Genomic DNA, 19,170 nt, shown 5'->3' on the forward strand with positions numbered 1-19,170 from the left:
TAAGTCTGTTAGGCATTCAAAAACACAGGATAAGACTTAACAGTTTAAAAAAAAAAGACTTAACAGTTTACACATGGGGCAGAATGATCTGTAGAGATCAAAATAAGTTTCTATCCATGGAAAAATAAATTATATTAAAAACTGAAGGAAACTAAAATCAGGTTCTTTGAAAAGATCAATAAAATCAATACATCTCTTGCCAAGTTAACTAAGGAAAAAAAAAAGGGAAAAAAAAGACAGAAATTACTACTATTAGAAATGAAATAGAGGCTGTCACTCTTAAGGACATTAAAAGGATAATAAAGGAATATTATGAACAACTCTGGCCACAAATTTGATAACCTAAATCAGATGGGCCAGTTCCTCGAAAGGTAAAATCTACCAGATGTCATACAAGGAGAAATAGATCATCTGAATAGGCCTATTATCTATTAAAGAAAATGAATCAATAATTAATAACCTTCTAAAACAGCAAACACCAGGCCCCAGATGGGTTTCCTGGTGAGTTCTACCAAATACTTAAGGAAGAATCATACCAATTTTCCACAATCACCCAAGAGACAGAAGCAGAGGGAATACCTCCTAACTCATTAAATGAAGCTGGTATCATCTTTACGCAAAATCAAAGACAATACAAGAAAGGAAATAGACCTTACACTCTCATGAACATAGATACAAAAACCAACAAAATATTAGCAAATTGTATTCAATAATGTATAAACAGAATTATATACAATTAAATGGTATTCAAGATATGCGAGTCTGATTCAACATTTGAAAATCAATTATAATGTATCATACCAATAGCCTTAAGAAAAATCATATAATCTTATCAATAGATATAAGAGAAGCATTTGAAAAAACCCAGTATCTTTTCATGATAACAATTCTCAGAAAACTAGGAATAGAGGGGAATGTCTTCCACTTGATAAAGAATATCTTCCAAAAAAAAAAAAAACAAAAACAAAAACAAAATTAGAGCTAACATCATACTACATCAAACTACATGTTTTCCCACCAAGATCTGAAATAAGGGAAAGATGCCTGCTCTCACCACTTCTATTCCACATCAAACTGGAAGTCCTATGAATGCAGTAAGACAAGAGAAGGAAATAAATGGTATCCAGAATGGGAAGAAATAAAACTATCTTTGTTTGCAGATAACATCATCGTCTATGTAGAAAAAAAAATCTCAAAAAATTAACAAAAATACTCCTGGAACTAAAAAGCAATTGTTTTGTTTTGTTTTTAAAAGATATTATTTATTATTTATTTGACAGACAGAGATCACAAGTAGGCAGAGAGGCAGGTAGAGAGAGAGGAAGGGAAGCAGGCTCCCCGCTGAGCAGAAAGCCCGATGTGGGCTCCATCCCAGGACCCTGCGATCATGACCTGAGCCAAAGGCAGAGGCTTTAACCCACTGAGCCACCCAGGCACCCCCTAAAAAGCAATTGTGATAGCACTGCTGAAGGATACGAGGTTAATATCCAAAAGTTGGCTGCTTCCTCATAAGCTAGTAATGAAAAACGAGAGTTTAAAATTACATTCCAGGGGCGCCTGGGTGGCTCAGTGGGTTAAGCCTCTGCCTTCGGCTCAGGTCATGATCTCAGGGTCCTGGGATCGAGCCCCGCATCGGGCTTTCTGCTCAGCGGGGAGCCTGCTCTCTCTCTCTCTCTGCCTTCTTGTGATCTCTGTCTGTCAAATAAATAAATAAATCTTAAAATAAAATAAAATTACATTCCATTTACATTAGTACTCCTTAAAATGATTTATATACTTAGGTATAAATCTAACAAAACATGTACAAGATCTACACATGACTAATGAAGAAAATCAGTGTCTAAATAAATGGAAGGAAATTCCATGTTCATGGGTAGGAAGCTCAATATTGCCAAGATGTCAGTTCTTCCCAACTTGACCTAGAGATTCAATGTAATCCGAATCCAAATCCCAGCAAGTTATTTTGTGAATATCAACAAAATGATTCTACAGTGTACACAGAGAAGCAAGACACCAAGAATGACCAATATAGTATTGAAGAACAAAACTGGAAGCTGGAAGATTGACACTAGCATACTTTAAGACTTACTATAAAGATACAATAATCAATGTAGAATGGTATTGGGGAAATAGACAAATCAAGTAACAGAACCAAACAGAGAGCAAACCGAAAGCCCAGAAATACCCTCATATACATAGTCAACTGATCTTTGGCAAAGAAGCAAAGACAATGCAATGGATAAATTTATCTTTCCAACAAACGATGATGGAATAACTGGACATTCACATGCTAAAAACCAAAAACCAAAAATGATTCTAGACCCAGAACTTACACCCTTCACAAAAATTAACTCAAAGGGGATCATAAGCCTAAAAGTAATATGCAAACTATAAAACTCCTAGAAGATAACAGAGGAGAAAATCTAGATTGACCTTGGGTTCGGCAATGCCTTTTTGTATAATACCAAAAGCACAATCCATGAAAGACAAAACTGAGACACAGAATTTCACTAAAATTAAAAATTTGTGTTCTGTAAAAGACACTGTTTCAAAAAGAAAAAGACAAGCCACAGAGAAAGAAACTATTTGTAAAACACATATCTGATAAAGGCCTTGTATAGACATACTGCAGAAATACTGTGGTTCTGGTTCTAGAACACAGTGACAAAGCAAATGCATTAAAGTGAGTCAAATGAACTTGGTTTCCCAGTGCATATAAAAGTTATGCTTACTCTACCACTGTAGTCTATTAAATGTATAATGGCACTATGCCTTTTAAAAAAAGTACATATCTTAATTAAAAAATACTTTAATGCTAAAAAATGCTAATCATCTGAGTTTTCAGCAAAGAGCAATCTTTTTGCTGGTAGAGGGTCTTGCCTCAATGTTGATACCTGCTGACTGATTAGGGTCGTGATTGTTGAAGGCCGGGGTGGCTTGTGGCAACTTCTTACAATAAGACAACAAAGAAATTTGCCACATTGACTGCCTCTTCCTTTCATGAACGATTTCTGCACTGCATGCAATGCTGTTTGATAGCATTTTACCCACAGCAGAACTTCTTTTAAAACCGAAGTCTCTCAAACCCTGCCTATGCTTTATCAACTAAGTTTAATTAATAGTCTAAATTCTTTTTTGTCAATCTTCACAGCATCTCCACCATGAGATTTTTTTTTAATTTTTTATTTCCTTTCAGCGTAACAGTATTCATTGTTTTAGCACCACACCCAGTACTCCATTCAATCCGTGCCCTCCGTAATACCCATCACCTGGTTCCCCCAACCTCCCACCCCCCCACCCCTTCAAAACCCTCAGATTGTTTTTCAGAGTCCATAGTCCATGAGTAGATTCTATCTCAAGAAACCATGGTCTTTACTCATCCATAAGCAGCAACTCCTCATCCACTAAAGTTTTATCATGAGATCACAGCAATTCAGTCCCATCTTCGGGCTCCACTTATAATTCTAGTTCACCTGCTACTTCCACAACATCTCTAGTTACTTCCTCTACTAAAGTCTTGAACCCATCAAAGTCATCCAAGAGGGCTGGAATCAACTCTTCCACACTCCCGCTAATGTTGATATTTTGACCTCTTTCCATGAATCACTGATGTTCTTTTTTGGGAGGTGGGGGAAGGGAAAGAGAATCCTAAGTAAGGCTCCACACCCACTGTGAAACACAACACGGGGCTCGACCTCATGACCCTCAGATCATACCTGACCCAAAATCAAAGAGTCAGATGCTTAACCAACTGAGTCACCAGGGTGCCCCATTCACAAATGTTCTTAATGGCATCTAGAATGGTGAATCCAAACTATCCTTGGTTTGCCCAGATCTATCAGAGGGATCACTCTCTGTGGCAGCTAGAGTCTTATGAAATGTATTTCTTCAATAGTAAGACCTCAAAGTAGAAATTACCCTTTGATCCTTGGGCTGCAGAATGGATGTTATATTTAGGAGGTATGAAAACATTAACTTGGGGCACCTGAGTGGCTCAGTGGTTTAAGGCCTCTGCCTTTGGCTCAGGCCATGATCCTGGGGTCCTGGGATCGAGCCCCAAGTCGGGCTCTCTGCTCAGTGGGGAGCCTGCTTCCCCTTCTATCTCTCTCTCTGCCTACCTCTCTGCCTGCTTGTGATCTCTGTCAAACAAATAAAAAATCTTTTAAAAAAGAAAAAGAAAACATTAATTTCATTGTACATCTTCATCAAAGCTCTTGAATGACCAGGGGTACTGTCAATGAGAAGTACTATTTTAAAAGGAATCTTCTTTTCTGAGCAGGTCTCAACAGTGGGCTTAAAATATTCAGCAAACCATGTTGTAAGCAGATGTGCTGTCACACAGGCATTGCGGTTTCATTTACAAAGCACAGGCAGAGTAGATTGAGCATAACTGTCAAGGGCCCTAGGAACACTGGCTCTAACTTAGTCACTAGATGCATTAGCGCCTAACGAGAGAGTCAGCCTGTCCTTTGAAGCTCTGATGCCAGGCAGGCACTGACTTATCTCTAGCTATGAAAGTCGTGGATGGCATCTCTTTCCAACATACGGCTATCTTGCCTACACCGAAAATTCCTTAGTGTAGCCACCTTCATTTATGATCTTAGCCAGATCTTCCGGATAACTTGCTACTTCGCCTTGCATTTGTACATTACAGACATGGCTTCTTTCCCTAAACTACATGAACCATTCCCCGCTAGCCTCAGACTCTTCTTCCGAAGCTTTTGGACCTCTCTCAGCCTTCATAAAACTGAAGAGCGTTAGGGCCTTGCTCTTAAGTGGGCTTCGGCTTAAGAGAATTCTGTGGCTGGTTTGAGCTTCTATCCCGGCCACTCAAACTCCCTCCAGATCCAACAAAGCTGTTTCACAAGAGCACAAGCTTTTTTTTGCTTACACCGGCTTTCTGCGCACCTGCCTTATTAAGCTTCATTATTTTTAGCCTTTGACCTTAAGTGAGAGATGTGTGGCTCTTCCCTTCACTTGAACACTTAGAGGCCCCTGTAAAGTTACTGACTGGCCTAATCTCAATATTGTTACGTCCCTGGGAACCAGGAGGCCTGAGGACAGGGAGACAGATGGGGGAACTGCCGGGTGGTGGAGCAGTCAGAAAACACACATTTATTAAGTCCGCCATCCTATCTGGGTGCAGCCATAGTGCCTCAAAACAATTACGATAATAACATCAAAGAACACTGATTATAGGTCACCATAAGTAATATAATAATAATGAAAAACTTTGAAATATTATGAAAATTACCAAAACGTGGCAGAGACGTAAAGTCAGCAAATGTTGGTGGAAAAATAGCACCAATCCACTTGCCCAACACAGGGATGCCAAAAACCGTCAATTCATAAAAAATGCAGTATCTGGAGCACCTGGGTGGCTCAGTGGGTTAAAGCCTTTGCCTTTGGCCTAGGTCATGATCCCAGGGTCCTGGGATCGAGCCCCACATCGGGCTCTCTGCTCAGCGGGGAGCCTGCTTTTCTCTCCCTCTGCCTGCTTCTCTGCCTGCTTGTGATCTCTGTCTGTCAAATAAATAAATAAAATCTTTAAAAAAAATGCAGTATCTGTGAAGGGCAACAAAGCATGGCATGCCTGTATCTAAATTAAACAAAGAACTGTTAATATTCAACAATAACAAAGAACCCAGTTAAAAAGTGAGCAAAAGATCTGAAGAGACAACTCACCAAAGAAGACATACAGATGGTAAATAAAAATACAGAAGGCCGCTCAGATGTGTGTGTCATTAGGGAGCTGCAAATTAAAATGAGATACCACCAAGCACATATAACAGTAGCTAAGCTCCAAGACACTGACAACACCCAGTATTGGCAAGGATTAGATCAACAGGAATTTTCTCATCTGTTGCTCAGAATGCAAAAATGGTACAGCCATCTTTTCCACTTCCAGAAGACAGGCAGTTTCTTATGAAACTGAACACATTCTGACCATATGATCCAGCAATCATGCTCCTTTCTATTTTCCCAAATGAGCTGGAAGCTTATGTCCACATGAAACCTGCACAATGAACATTTACAGAAGCTTTATTCGTAACTGTCACACCATAGAAACCAGCTAAGATGTCCTTCCACAGGTGAACACCTAAACAATCCTGGTACATGCATATAAGAGAATATTATTCAGCAGTAAAAAGAAATGAGCTGTTAAGCCATGAAAACACATGGAGAAAACATCACTGCTATTACTAAGTGAAAGAAGCCGATCTGAAGACTACATACTATATGGTTCCAACTCTGACATTCTGGAAAAGGCAAAACTACGGAGACAGAAGGTCAGTGACTGCCAGTAGTATGAGGGGGTGGGGAGCACAAGGGAATTTTAGAGCACTAAAACTATTACGTATGATAATACGTGTTGCTACACATCTGTAGCTACAGATGCTACACATCTGTCAAAACATATAGAATATACAACACAAAGGCTGAATTCTAAACTAAACTATAGGCTTTAGTTCATAGTAATGTATTGATACTAGTTCATAATTCGTAATCCAGGTACCTACTGATGTAAGATGTTAATGATGGGGAAATTAGGGTGTGGGCAAAGGGGAAACGGGAAGTCTCGGTGTACTTGTATACCTGAAACTGCCTTAAGAAATACCATTGTTTAAGGGCACCTGCCTGGCTCAGTCAGTGGAGTGTGCAACTCTTGATCTGGGGGCCATAAGTTTGAGACCCATGTTGGGTGTAGGGATTACTTTAAAAAAAGGTAAAATATACTATTACTTCAAAAATGGAAGGACTACAATTATCATCTGCATAATTTTAGGTAACCTGGCTAAAATTCCCTATAATACTCAAAGATACGAGTTCTCCTGACTCTAATCATTAGTTTTATCTTTTTCTGGGAATCGGGCATTTTTTTAAAAGTATGGTAAAATATAATAGAAACAAAAAATTTACTTTATTTTTTTTTTTTTTCCAGGAGAGCCAGAGTGAGAGGGGGTTTCAGGCAGAGGGAGTGGGAGACAGAAAATCTCACACAGGCTCCACGCCCATCACAGAGCCCAGTGCAGGGCTTGATCTCACAACCCTGAGATCATGACCTGATCGGAAATCAAGAGTCGGATGCTTAACTGAGCCAACCAGGAAGCCTATTTCAATCATTTTTCAGTTTATGTTTTTATATGTAATATAGATCATAAGTTACTATTTACTGTCTCTTCTTGAGATTACTGTACTTGGTTTGATAAAAATGTAGCAAAAATGAACCTCCCCCAGAATAGTGAGTGTATGGTTTAGGAACTTCCAGCATGACTGGAGCTGCCTTGGGAAACCGGTACCACCAAGCTGCAGAAGTTCTGTTTCTCTAGGTTAGTCCAGTGAACAGGAAGCGGGACCAGATGACTACCTTAGAGGAGAGTCATCATGCCTGCGAGTGGCAGAAAGTCCTCTATCATAACACCGGGAGCAACACTATGAAAGACTGAAGAGAACTTCTGGAAACAGGAAGTTGGTTTTAAAAAATGAGCGCACAGTTTCAATGATCAGTTTCTGTGGTCCCAGAAAAAAAAAAACAAAAAAAAAACAATGACTAGCTCAGGGAAATTCTGTGGAATAATTCTAAATTCCAAACACACGTATACACACACACACACACACACACACACACACACACACACAGGAATATTATGTAGTCATCAAAAAAACCCAAAATGGAGTATTATGCAGCCATCAAAAACCCCTCATATATTTATGTGTGTGTGTATAATGGAATACTATGCAGCCATCAAAAAACCCTGAAATCTTGCCATTTGCAACAATGTGGATAGAACTAGAGGGTATTATGTTAAGTGAAATAAGTCAATCAGAGAGGGACAGTTATCATATGACCTCACTGACTTGAGGAATTTGAGAAACAAGACAGAGGATCATAGGGGAAGGGAGGGGGAAAATGAAACAAGTCAAACCAGAGAGTGAGACAAACCTTAAGAGACTTTTGGTCTCAGGAAACAAACTGAGGGTTGCTGAAATGGAGGGGGGTGGGAGGGATGGGGTGGTGGGGTGATGGACACTGGGGAGGGTATGTGCTATGGTGAGTGCTGTGAATTGTAAAAGCCTGATGACTCGCAGACCTGTACCCCTGAAACAAATAATACATTATATGTTAAAAACAAAAACAAAAAAAACCCTGGATCTTCTAAAGAAGAGTGAAAAACAGATTCTATCCCTAGCAGTGGAATGTACTCTAATTAAAAAGTTTTCTGGGGCACCTGGGTGCCTCAGTCAGTTAAGTGTCTGCCTTCGGCTCAGGTCATGATCCTGGAGTTCTGGGATTGAGCCCTGCGTCAGGATCCCTGCTCAGGAGGGAGTCTGCTTCTCTCTCTGGCCCTCACCCCACTCGTGCTCTCTCTATTACTCTCTCTCTCTCAAATAAATAAATAAAATCTTTAAAAAATTAAAAAAAATACTTTCCTTTAAAAAAAAGTCTTAATCTGCATCTTGATAGTAATGACAAAAGATATTTACAGTAACTACCTCAAAAAGTAAACTTTTGATCTAAAGTATGGTGAAGATGAGCTTAAACTGTCCTAGAGCATCCCACAGATGATTAATCTGAAGGAGAAGGTAAAGACTCCAGTGGGGATGAGCAACAGGACAGTGGAAGACAGTCTCCTATACTCCACCTACATTTTTTCTTCTCATTTGACAAAACCTGTCAAACTCTAATGCAATAATCCAAGAAATGGTTTCAGATGCTACTATGTGCAAAACTGAACGGGGCCATGCAAGAAAATAAATGACGAATAAAACATAGTCTTTACACTCTAATAGGTTAAAACAAGGAGAAAAATAGACACAATAACTACTTTTTAAAAGAAAGGTAAGCACCACAAGAGAGACACAGACAGTTCTATATACTCAAAGCATCTGCAGGACAGAGAGGAAGAAAACCATGAGGAGGACACAAGGAGCTACAGGGTGCCTTCATACCACACCTATTTACACACCTGCCCTGCACCTGTGGGCACACCGGTTGGGAGGGGGGCCAGGGACAAGGACGAGGAGAGGGAGTTCAGGAGGCGCTCACTCTCAGACTGGAGACTTAAAGGTCACGGTCTTACAAATGTTCAGTCTGCAGCAGCCCATCGGGCTTCCTTCACTGTCTCATGTTATTAGCTAGTCGTATTATAGGTGTGCAGAAACCAAAACACACCGAAAACTCACCATTTTTTTTGGTCTCAGATCCCAGGAATTAAGTTCCGACGTTAATCTTTTCCCTGATTTTCTATGACTTTTCACATTTTTTCTAGGAGAAGGGCTCTTATCACAAACAGCAGGATTCACATCTTTTGACAGTATGTATTTCTTCCTATAGATCAGAGATTCTTCGACTGTCTTATTTAGGAGAACAGACTTAAAAGTAGTTTCAGATTCAATATGCCAATCACTTTGCTTGGTATTTTCAGTGTTTTTCTGCTCCGAATGTTTAGGATGATTTAGTCGTTGCTGAGTGTCTCTTTTGCAAACTCCTACGTCTGCTTTCTCTATTTTGTTATGCTGCACTTTTTTTTTCTTATATCGCACCTTTTCTGCTTCTTCAGAATTATCCTCAGATACGGAAGAGGATGATTTTTGTTTCCTAAGTTTTTTGTTGACAGTTACACCTAGTGGAAAAATAAAAACCAATCCTTATTAAATTAATAAACTGGTGATACATAAATTTGTTAAAATAAGACATTAGACATTCCAAGAAATGAGTATTTCCCTGAGCTACTATTGTATACTGAGAAAAGGCTGTTTCACCTTGACTGAATGTGTCTCCTGATGAAGTGCCTGCTCTTTGGTTGTTACACAAATTAATATTTGTTACAGGAGTCCAGCACGACCATTTGGAGGGCATTTTATTTCCACAGATGTTGCCTGAAACACCAGGTAACCTGGAAAATAAAATAACTTGCTTAATGTATAACAAAACATTAGCCTATGACTCTGACATGAGACTGTGATTTTTTTGTTTAGTCAGTGTTTACTGATAGCAATTTATTAGTCAAGTATGAAAACATTTTGCTAAGTCATTATGAAATTTAAAACCTACTATGTAATTGATCAGATTAAAAACTATTAAAAAGTTCCATTATTGCTATTATTTGGTATCTACTTAAAGATATCTCAAATATATCTCACATATCTTACATGTTCTACTGTGTATTTAAACTAGGTTAAATTTCTTCACATTCATACTTAATTATTTAAAAAATCTCATTCATTGTAAGTCTCAATTTGGGAAAGAGTTATGTTGGTGGTCATGAAAAAACAAGACTATTCACCATTGTGCAATCATAGTAACACTCGAGCTGATTAGTGCTAGAGCCAATACTACATTCTAAGAATATAAATGCCTTTTCTTTTAAATGTATTACATTTATGTAAAAACAACATTAATATATACTAACTTATTTGATGGTTTTCTTCATACTTACATAGGCTTATCTATTTTCTCCACTGCCTGGGAATCTGGAACAACATCCTGCAGGTCATCTAAATTAAACAAAACAAAAATTACGGCATTTTCAATTTTTTGTGCAGTTGGCAGGGTAAAATGGGAGTTGGTATAAAAGTTGATCTAGATTCACATATTAGGATACAGAGATCGGTTTTCTTAGAAATAGAGACTGTATAATATTTCCTTGTAACCTCTAAGCTTCTTTCATAAAGCCAAATGCATTCATTATAAAACTTTTTCAAATCAATGAAGCCAGTGGAGTTAAAGGGAAATATGAAATGATTACATTTTTTAAAAGAGAAAGTGAAATTAAACCAAGAAAGTACTTACTAATATTTTGGTTTGGGAATTCAATGTTCTTATTCTCTGTCTTCCCTACAACTTTAGCAGTTTCGATGTGCTATAACACATAGAAGACACAGTGATGTAAATTTAAATCAAGGGATTACATGAAAACAACTCTTAAAAGTCAGAGTATCAAAGTTTAAAACATTTAAAATAATTTGCCTTGTGTGTTACTAAAAGTTGGATAGTATTTCTATGGTTTCATGAAGTGTATGCCCATTCCAGAATACTGTTTACCCTAAAACACAAGAAAATAATTTTCATTACAGACAGGGCAGAAGAGCCTACAAACTTTCTGATCTCATCCACAGCTAGTACAGTAATACCATTCTCATCCATAACCGACAATTTCTAGAATCACCATGGAACATCTACTGCAGCTGATCTCACAACCTGCATCTACTGTCTTTTCACTAACATACATGCGTGGTTTGGCAATTCTAGAATATTAAAGGATTCTGTAAAATTGTTGCCACTGAACAAATAACTTCTTGTCTCCACCAAGCTTCCCTCTTTTCATAGCCACAGATCTGATGATAATCTGCCATCACAATCAGAAATACATGCCGTCCAGGCTAAGATGTGGTGCCTCATGCTGGCTGTCTTCCCTACTTGGTCTAGCAGGCACTTCTCCATCCCAGGACAGGAGCAGTAGGAGAGCACGCAGGTATGTGCTGGCTGTTCCAATGATAGAAGGGCTCCCCTGACTGGTACAAGCAAGCACAGGCCTTGGATGCCCACCATCCGACCACACTCAGGACCACGCCACAGCACTGAACAACAGCACCCTAATAATGGAACATTTAACCAATTAATTTGAACAATTAGTTTTGACTTTTTCCAACTCTTGCACCATTCATCCTTTGGCCACATGACCTTTTTTTTTTTTTTTTTTTAAATCCACTACCTATTCTTTTTTACGGTGCTCCGTTGGAGTAAATGACACATATTTCTGATCTGATGCCATGATAAAATTCAGTCTTAAACTGAAAGGGCCGTCAACCTAACACCTTTACTTATTCTTCATTATCCTTTACTTACCCTCCCTCCCCATTATCTCTTCGTAACAGCTTCAAGTCTTTACATGTCCCTGAGCCCACTACTTGAGCATACTGACAAGACAAATTCACCTCACACTTCAGAGGAAACAAAACTATTAGGCATTTCTCATCTACAAACTTACTTATCTGTATCTCCAACTACCTCCTTTATCTCTCCAAGAAATTACTTTCTGTTAGCTATTCTGTTTTGTCCTTTCCACTACCTGGAATGAATGCCCTTCTCCTTCATGTCCGCTTCACTAATCTTTATTGACCATTCAAAAACCAACTCACTCTCCATCTCCTTAAAGAGCATCTCCTGATCTTCACCCTCCCCTCCAGCTCTGGAGTTAGGTAACTGCCCCTTCACTAGGTTCCTACTGCATCCTATGTGTACAGTATGAGAACATTTACACAATATTATAATTGTCTTATTAATTTGTCTGATTTCCACACTAGACTTTGAGATACTTAAGGACAGAGTCCACTTGTATCTTATATTTCTAGCAGCCACTAACTTGTATAATAAACTAAAGAATGATGCCAAGTTCATTTCTCCTACTGAATACATTAATCAGAGTTATACTGAATGGATATTCCTCGATTTTACTATTAGCCTAATAAGTAGATCCCATCAGAAGGAACTGACTCTCAAGAACAATAAATCACATATATACATATACATGTATATACATATATATACATGTATACACACATATACACACATATACATGTATATACATATATGTGTATGTGTGTGTGCATATACACACACACATGATGATGCTTTAAACAAAGTGAGGCACTCTCTGCTTGCAAAAGAAATTAGCTCAATATGTATTTCTACAATGATTTGATACATTTTTAAAAATGTTTTCAAAGTAAAATTACTTTGTCTGTATTAGCTCCAGTATTTCTTCCTTCAGATGGTCTAGATACAAGAGATACAGCATTGTCCACTCCACTTTGTGAGGTTTTAGGTACATCGGGTTTTTCTGCAGAACCCATCACTTGCAGTGGTGGTTTAATTTTTCCTCTTCGAGGTGTTGCTAAAAAGGGGGGACAAAGGACGGCTATATTTATAGGGCTTCTAAAATTACATATTGCTATTACTGAGGTACTTTTCAGATGAGGAAAGTAAAAAAGGAAGGTGCTAGGATAGGTCCCACGTTTCTGGTTTAGATGAATGGATACAGATGCCCTTTAACAAGGTAAGAAATAGACAAAAAACTTGGCAGGGAGGGTGGAAAGATGAATTACTGTGGAGCCTACTGGACATCAGATACCTGCCCAGTAGGCAACTGGATTTTGGGAACAGAGGTCACTATTAAATTGTCATATAGATTAAAGAAGACTGTGATTTATAGAAGCTAGTTTATAGTATTATTATTTTTTTTTGAAAGATTTTATTTATTTATTTGACAGACAGAGTTCACAAGTAGGCAGAGAGGCAGGCAGAGAGAGAGAGAGGGAAGCAAGGCTCCCTACTGAGCAGAGAGCCCGATGTGGGACTCGATCCCAGGAACCTGAGATCATGACCTGAGCTGAAGGCAGCGGCTTAACCCACTGAGCCACCCAGGCACCCAGTATTATTTTTTTTTATTTGTATTTAATCCTTAGCATGTAGCAGGCACTGTCTAAATGTTTCACAATATTTCTCGTTGAGTGAATGATTTTTATTTAGTCTCCTAAACAACCTGATAAGATAGACACTTTAGTTCCATTTTATAAAGAGAAAACTGGTTCTAAACTTACCTGGCGGACAATCTGTACAAAGCACACAACTGGGGGGGATGGAAATAAGCACAAGCATCCTGATTAATTCAATGTTTTGTCCACTATGTTACAGCTGACTCCCACTTAAATAACAATAAATTATTAATGCTGGCTGTTAGTACATTAAATAATGTTTACATGATAATAACCAATATGCCTTTCTCAGAAATTTGAAATTTCTTGACAATTAGAAGACATCTGTGGTTTGTAAATTAACAATTTCTGTATCCCCAACTTATCCTCTATGTAAATTATGCCCAGAATATCTCTGAATTTAAAAATACCTGTTTTAAAAATATGTTTATTAGAAGTCTTTTAAGACTATACAACTTACATGTGTTGATTAAAAGTACTGGACTTCTCACAGTGTATCTGTCCGCACCAGGAACAATCATTGATGCTTCAGACATTTTTCTTTTGCTAGGAGTAGTTATCTGAAATCACGAGAAGCAGCCAGAGTAAAAACACACTCTCTTTTGAAATTACTCTATGATTTTATCAGTAACATTTTACCTTGACTACACACAAAAGATATATGGTACTTTTTTTTTTTTAAGATTTTATTTATTTATTTATTTGACAGAGAGAGAGAGAGAGAGAGAGAGAGCGATCACAAGTAGGCAGAGAGGCAGGCAGAGAGAGAAGGAAACAGGCTCCCTGCCAAGCAGTGAGCCTGATGCGGGACTCGATCCCAGGACCCTGAGATCATGACCTGAGCCATAAGGCAGAGGTTTTAACCCACTGAGCCACCCAGGCGCCCTATATGGTACTTTTTAAAAAGATTTTATTTATTCTCTTCAGAGACAGATGGAGAGAGCGAGAGAGAAAGCACAAGCAGGGGGAAGAGCAGAGAGGGAGGAACAAGGAGATTCTGTGCTGAGCACATGACTGAAACCAAGAGCTGGACACTCAACCAACTGCACCACCCAGGTTCCCCGATCTATGGTATTTTATAAACAACATGATATCCATAAGTGTCTGTGTTTTAGGTTGACGTAGGTTTTACCCTAATATTTGGTATTGAATAGGTAGCCAAAACAAGGAATGTTGTTTTAACAAGTATTTATAGAATATCCAGACATATGAAATACAGCACCTTTATATGCTAGCTGAAAATATTTTATTGATACCGAGTATATCTATAACCAATGGCTCAGTTTCTTATTCTATTTCAGTGCACGTTTGGATATGTATTTATGTAAATTTATATAAATTTGCAAATGCTTTCATAATATTTAGCATTCTTCAAAACTTTTCACATGTTTTTAAAAACTGTATTAACATTCTGTGAGGACTAAAGTAACTCTGGAGTAAAAAGTTGCGATAGGAATTCAGAGACTCAGCAGCACAGTAGCTGGCGGTTCCAGTAAAGATGTTCATTTTCTAAGTCCATCCTAGAGTCACTGAACAGAGAGTCTCAGAGGACGCCGTGACAGGGACTAAACAGACAAACCATAAAGATGCAGAGGAGAGCTGTTTTTCGAAAGGCACCTGCCCGTAAGACTAAGAAAAAAAAATACTGCAGGAGTTTTTAACAGGTCTGTAAACGGGGTGTGGAGGAGGGGTAGAAAGGAGAGGAAAAGGGGGAATTCTATGATTAATCAGTAAACAAACTGCTGAAACAGTGCATTCCTCAAGAAAAGACAGTTCCTAGCGGCATAGTGAATGGGACCCGGGAAGTTACCTATTCACATAAATGCTTCAAACAGTCAATCCTTAACAAAAACAGGGTGGTATTTAATAACAGGGTTCTAGAGTTTCTGACTCAATACGTTTAAGGTGGGGCGCCCTAGGAATCAGCATTTTAAATGCTATGACTTTGATATAAAAACACAGAAAATGGCTTTTATAATTTAATTGTCCAAGAAATACAGAAGATGGAATTTTTCATTTAAGGACAGATAGAAGACTAATGGGAAAAAACAGTGAATAACACCAACATGACAAAATGTATGGAAGAGCCTCTGAGAGTTAAAGCTGCCTAAAGGTGAGAAATTAGTAAAAACTAAAACGGGAAAATGTCCATGAAGAAAAGTGAAAATCAAGACTTGCAAACATAACAGCAGCACATTAAATGAGGGAAGGTAAACAAAAGGACAAACAACATGAATGAGGGTATAGAGGCAAGAATTAGTGTGACGTTAACAGGGACAGGAAAGGGCGCCTGGCTGTCTCAGCTGATTGGGCGATTGCTTTCCGTTCCATCAGGATCCTGGAGGCCCTGGCTCAGCAGGGGGGTCTGCTTCGTCCTCAGACCTTCCCCCTCTCAGGCTCTCTCTCTCTCTCATTCTCTCTCTCTCTCTCAAATAAATAAAATCTTAAAAAGAGGCGGGAAAGCAGTTAACCTTACTAATGTGGTGGCTATGCAGAGTAAGACGAATTTGTAGAAGGACTCAGAACTGAGTCAAAATTTAGATGCAGGAAGATAAACACAGAGATGCCACAACTCTGAGCAGAATGCAACACGGACTGTGGGATTAAGAAAAGCTAGGGGAAGGAATACCACATGGGGCAGTTCACAGAGTCAAAGGCCAATGAGGAGGCTGCTGGGCTGGGCTGGGTGTGCTAAAATGAGTTAGGGCAAAAGGAACGAGGAGGAAAGGATGCGTGAGGTACTATGAAAGAACCATCATGAGTACCTTGGTGTCGGGGGAGAGGAGGCAGGATTCAGGATACTATCAGAAAATTAATGGTAGCATTATTGAAGTGTGGAGGCAGATGCACATTTGAAGCAAAAGATGAAAGAGTTTGAGGTTAGACTTCAGGAAAAGAAGAGACATACCAAAGGAAACATTCAAAGAGTAAGTAGAGATTTCACTGCAGCACTTGGAAGAGCGATCTGGTGTAAGAGCTTAAACTACACACAAGAAGGAAGCTCTTTAAGGGAGAGGGCATAGAGACATTCAGGAAGCTGAGTCGAGCTTTCAGAGCAAATCTACACTTACGATGCAGGGAGAAAAAGTATCTCTGGTGCTGTCACAGAAGCAGGAAGAAAACTAAAAGGCTAACAGAAATCAGAGAAGGAAAGGACATTAAGAAAGCGCTGTTCGCAATGTCAAGTGTCACAACGAGACAGGAAGGCTGAGAACTGGTTCGGCTGAATGCGGCCTAGAGGAGAGCCTCCACCAGCAGCAGGAGGAGGAAAAAGAGCTTAATACTTAGTTTTCTTTCCTTGTGCAAATAAAGAGACCATTACTTACAGATTTGTATTCTACGTAACAGCCAAAAGCAAATACAGACAGGATAAATGTAACAAGGGGTACTTTCTTATACATTTCTAACTTGGAATTTACAAGTGTATAGTATACCTTGTCTTGACCCTCTTACCCTGCACATAAACACAACTGCTAAAACACTATCTTTGGTTTGCATGTGTAAAAGGTAGAGGAAATATTCTGAATGTTACTGATGAAGGCCATTAAGGTGAATTCTAGATGCTTCTTTCTATATTGTATGTCACAATGATTTGACCTGTGCTGTTTCTTAAGCAGCTATTTGAGACCACATTTACCTCAAGCTGACTATTCTTTCTGTCCCCTTGATTACTGTTTTTGATGTATTTTGAAGGTTTAGCAAATTCCTTTTGGGAGTTAGGTTTCTCTTTCAAAGCAATGAGTTCCTCTTCGATGGGCGAGGTTTGACTTTCTGGCACTAGAATCTGTTGGAGAACGTGGAGAAAAGTATTTCAAACTGCAAACCACAGGAAGTTCTCAAAAATCACCAGGTATCTTAATAAAGCATCCATTCGTCCCACACTTAAAAAAGTCAATTCTTCCTGTTTTCTATGTACTTACTCCTACATAGTGTCCCAACAAAAAGCACCCACATTTTCGAATGTCAACAGACATAAAACAAGCGTTGGCATTAGTGGCAGGACATATATACCTAATTTTTAAAGTATAACTATCTTTTGTTCTAAAATAAATGATCTTTAACAACATGTTTAAAAACTCATATACCTTATTGGGACTCTATATGTTGAGACGATTTGTTTTTTAGATATTCACCCTCCAATATCATACTGTGCAATTATTTAGGGTTCAACGTAGCCGAGTGATAAAAACCAAGTAAGTCAGATACATACCTGTGATCCACTTGCATCGAAAAGTATATGCACAGATGTTTTGGCAATGGAAATACCTTGTTTTCTGGTAAATTCCTAAAATTAAATTCATTCATCGTAATGTTATTTTCTCCCAGTTCCTTCCATGTTAATACAATTGTTTCCTGTTTCCTTTCAAAATTCCCAAATCCTCTCAAATCTTTATTTTGTATGCATAAATACCCTTCTCCACACAGTCTCTATTTTTCTTCACCTTAAATCTTCTGCACTGCTATGAACTGAATGTGTCCCCCTAAATTCATATATTGAAACCTAATCCCCAAGATGATGGTATTAGGAAGTGGGGCCTCTGGCAGGTGATTGGATCATCAGGGCAGCGCCCTCGTCAATGGGATCAATGTCCCTATAAAATGAGACCCCAAGAACTCCCTCACCCTTTCTGCCACGTGAAGACACAGTGAAAAGACAGCTACTGTGAACCAAGCAGTGGGCCCTCACCAGAAAATAAGTCTGCTGGTACCTTGATCTTAGACTTCTAGACTCTAGAACTATGAGAAATAAATGGAAATAAATGGGAAGGAAGGAAGGAGGGGGAAAGAAAGGAAGGAAAGGGAGAAGAAAGGAAAGAAAAAAAAGGAAAGACAAGAAAGTAGGTCCGTCATTTTAAGCCACCCAGTCTACAGTATTTTTGTTATAGCAGCCTGAGCAGACTAAGCTTGTCAAAAGAGTAGCTCCCTGAAACATAACGCCAATTGTCACCTTACTGATTCATGATGTCTTCCACAGTCCTAGAACGCGTCTTCTCTAAATTTCACCCATCAACGTCCAAGGCCATTTCAAGCCCCATCTGAATGAACAGCCTTTCCTTCAAATCTGAATCTTAATGAGCAATCTCTTTTCTCAACTTCTATACCTGCCCCTTATTTACTTCTTCTGAGGTAGATTCTGTAATTCTCACAAAAAAATGTTTAATATCTTAAAAACATGGTCTTGCCTCAATTCACTTTGTTAAACACCTAACAGGGATTCATTAACTATTTTGAATACTGCAGCTCATTTTGTCTTCTGAGATTCTAACAGCTGTCTCAAGGACATGGGTAGCAATCTGATGGCTATTCCATAATAAAAATTCAAAGAACTAAAAATCAGTATGTCATTTTAAGAATCCTAAGGGAAAAAAAAATCAATGAAATGTACAGCCCCACGTAACTGCAACTTTCCAGAGTTATGAAAATATTTAAAAAATTTTTATGAAAATAGATATTAAAAGGAATTTAAACACTTACCCTATATTTACTTGCACCGAAAATTTTTTGTGTCACATTAGTTATTTCCAATGATGCGTCAAAATACAAAAGCAACTCTTTCCCTTCCCTTTTACTAATTTTTACTACGTTTTTCAGAATTATGGTCAGTAGCTTCTTCGATTGTCTCACTGTATACAAACAGATCACACTGATTAGTTTATATTCATTTCTATG

The 19,170-nt window shown here is 38.5% G+C and overlaps 1 protein-coding gene across 4 annotated transcripts in view; it reads right to left on the minus strand.

Annotated features, from left to right (window-relative positions):
- Window positions 1-19,170, minus strand: part of SYCP2 (synaptonemal complex protein 2) — a 68,977-nt gene that overhangs the window by 19,810 nt on the left and 29,997 nt on the right. For all 4 annotated transcript variants that reach the window (XM_047746694.1, XM_047746693.1, XM_047746692.1 and 1 more), the window contains 9 exons: window positions 18,976-19,124; window positions 17,711-17,785; window positions 17,138-17,284; window positions 13,961-14,060; window positions 12,742-12,899; window positions 10,796-10,865; window positions 10,443-10,500; window positions 9,766-9,899; window positions 9,187-9,626 (listed from right to left, as the gene is read on the minus strand). In XM_047746694.1, coding sequence (XP_047602650.1) covers window positions 9,187-9,626; window positions 9,766-9,899; window positions 10,443-10,500; window positions 10,796-10,865; window positions 12,742-12,899; window positions 13,961-14,060; window positions 17,138-17,284; window positions 17,711-17,785; window positions 18,976-19,124 — 1,331 coding nt within the window. The remainder of the gene's footprint in view (window positions 1-9,186; window positions 9,627-9,765; window positions 9,900-10,442; window positions 10,501-10,795; window positions 10,866-12,741; window positions 12,900-13,960; window positions 14,061-17,137; window positions 17,285-17,710; window positions 17,786-18,975; window positions 19,125-19,170) is intronic.

Source organism: Lutra lutra, chromosome 9, assembly GCF_902655055.1.
Source record: "Lutra lutra chromosome 9, mLutLut1.2, whole genome shotgun sequence".
Classification (NCBI taxonomy): domain Eukaryota; kingdom Metazoa; phylum Chordata; class Mammalia; order Carnivora; family Mustelidae; genus Lutra; species Lutra lutra.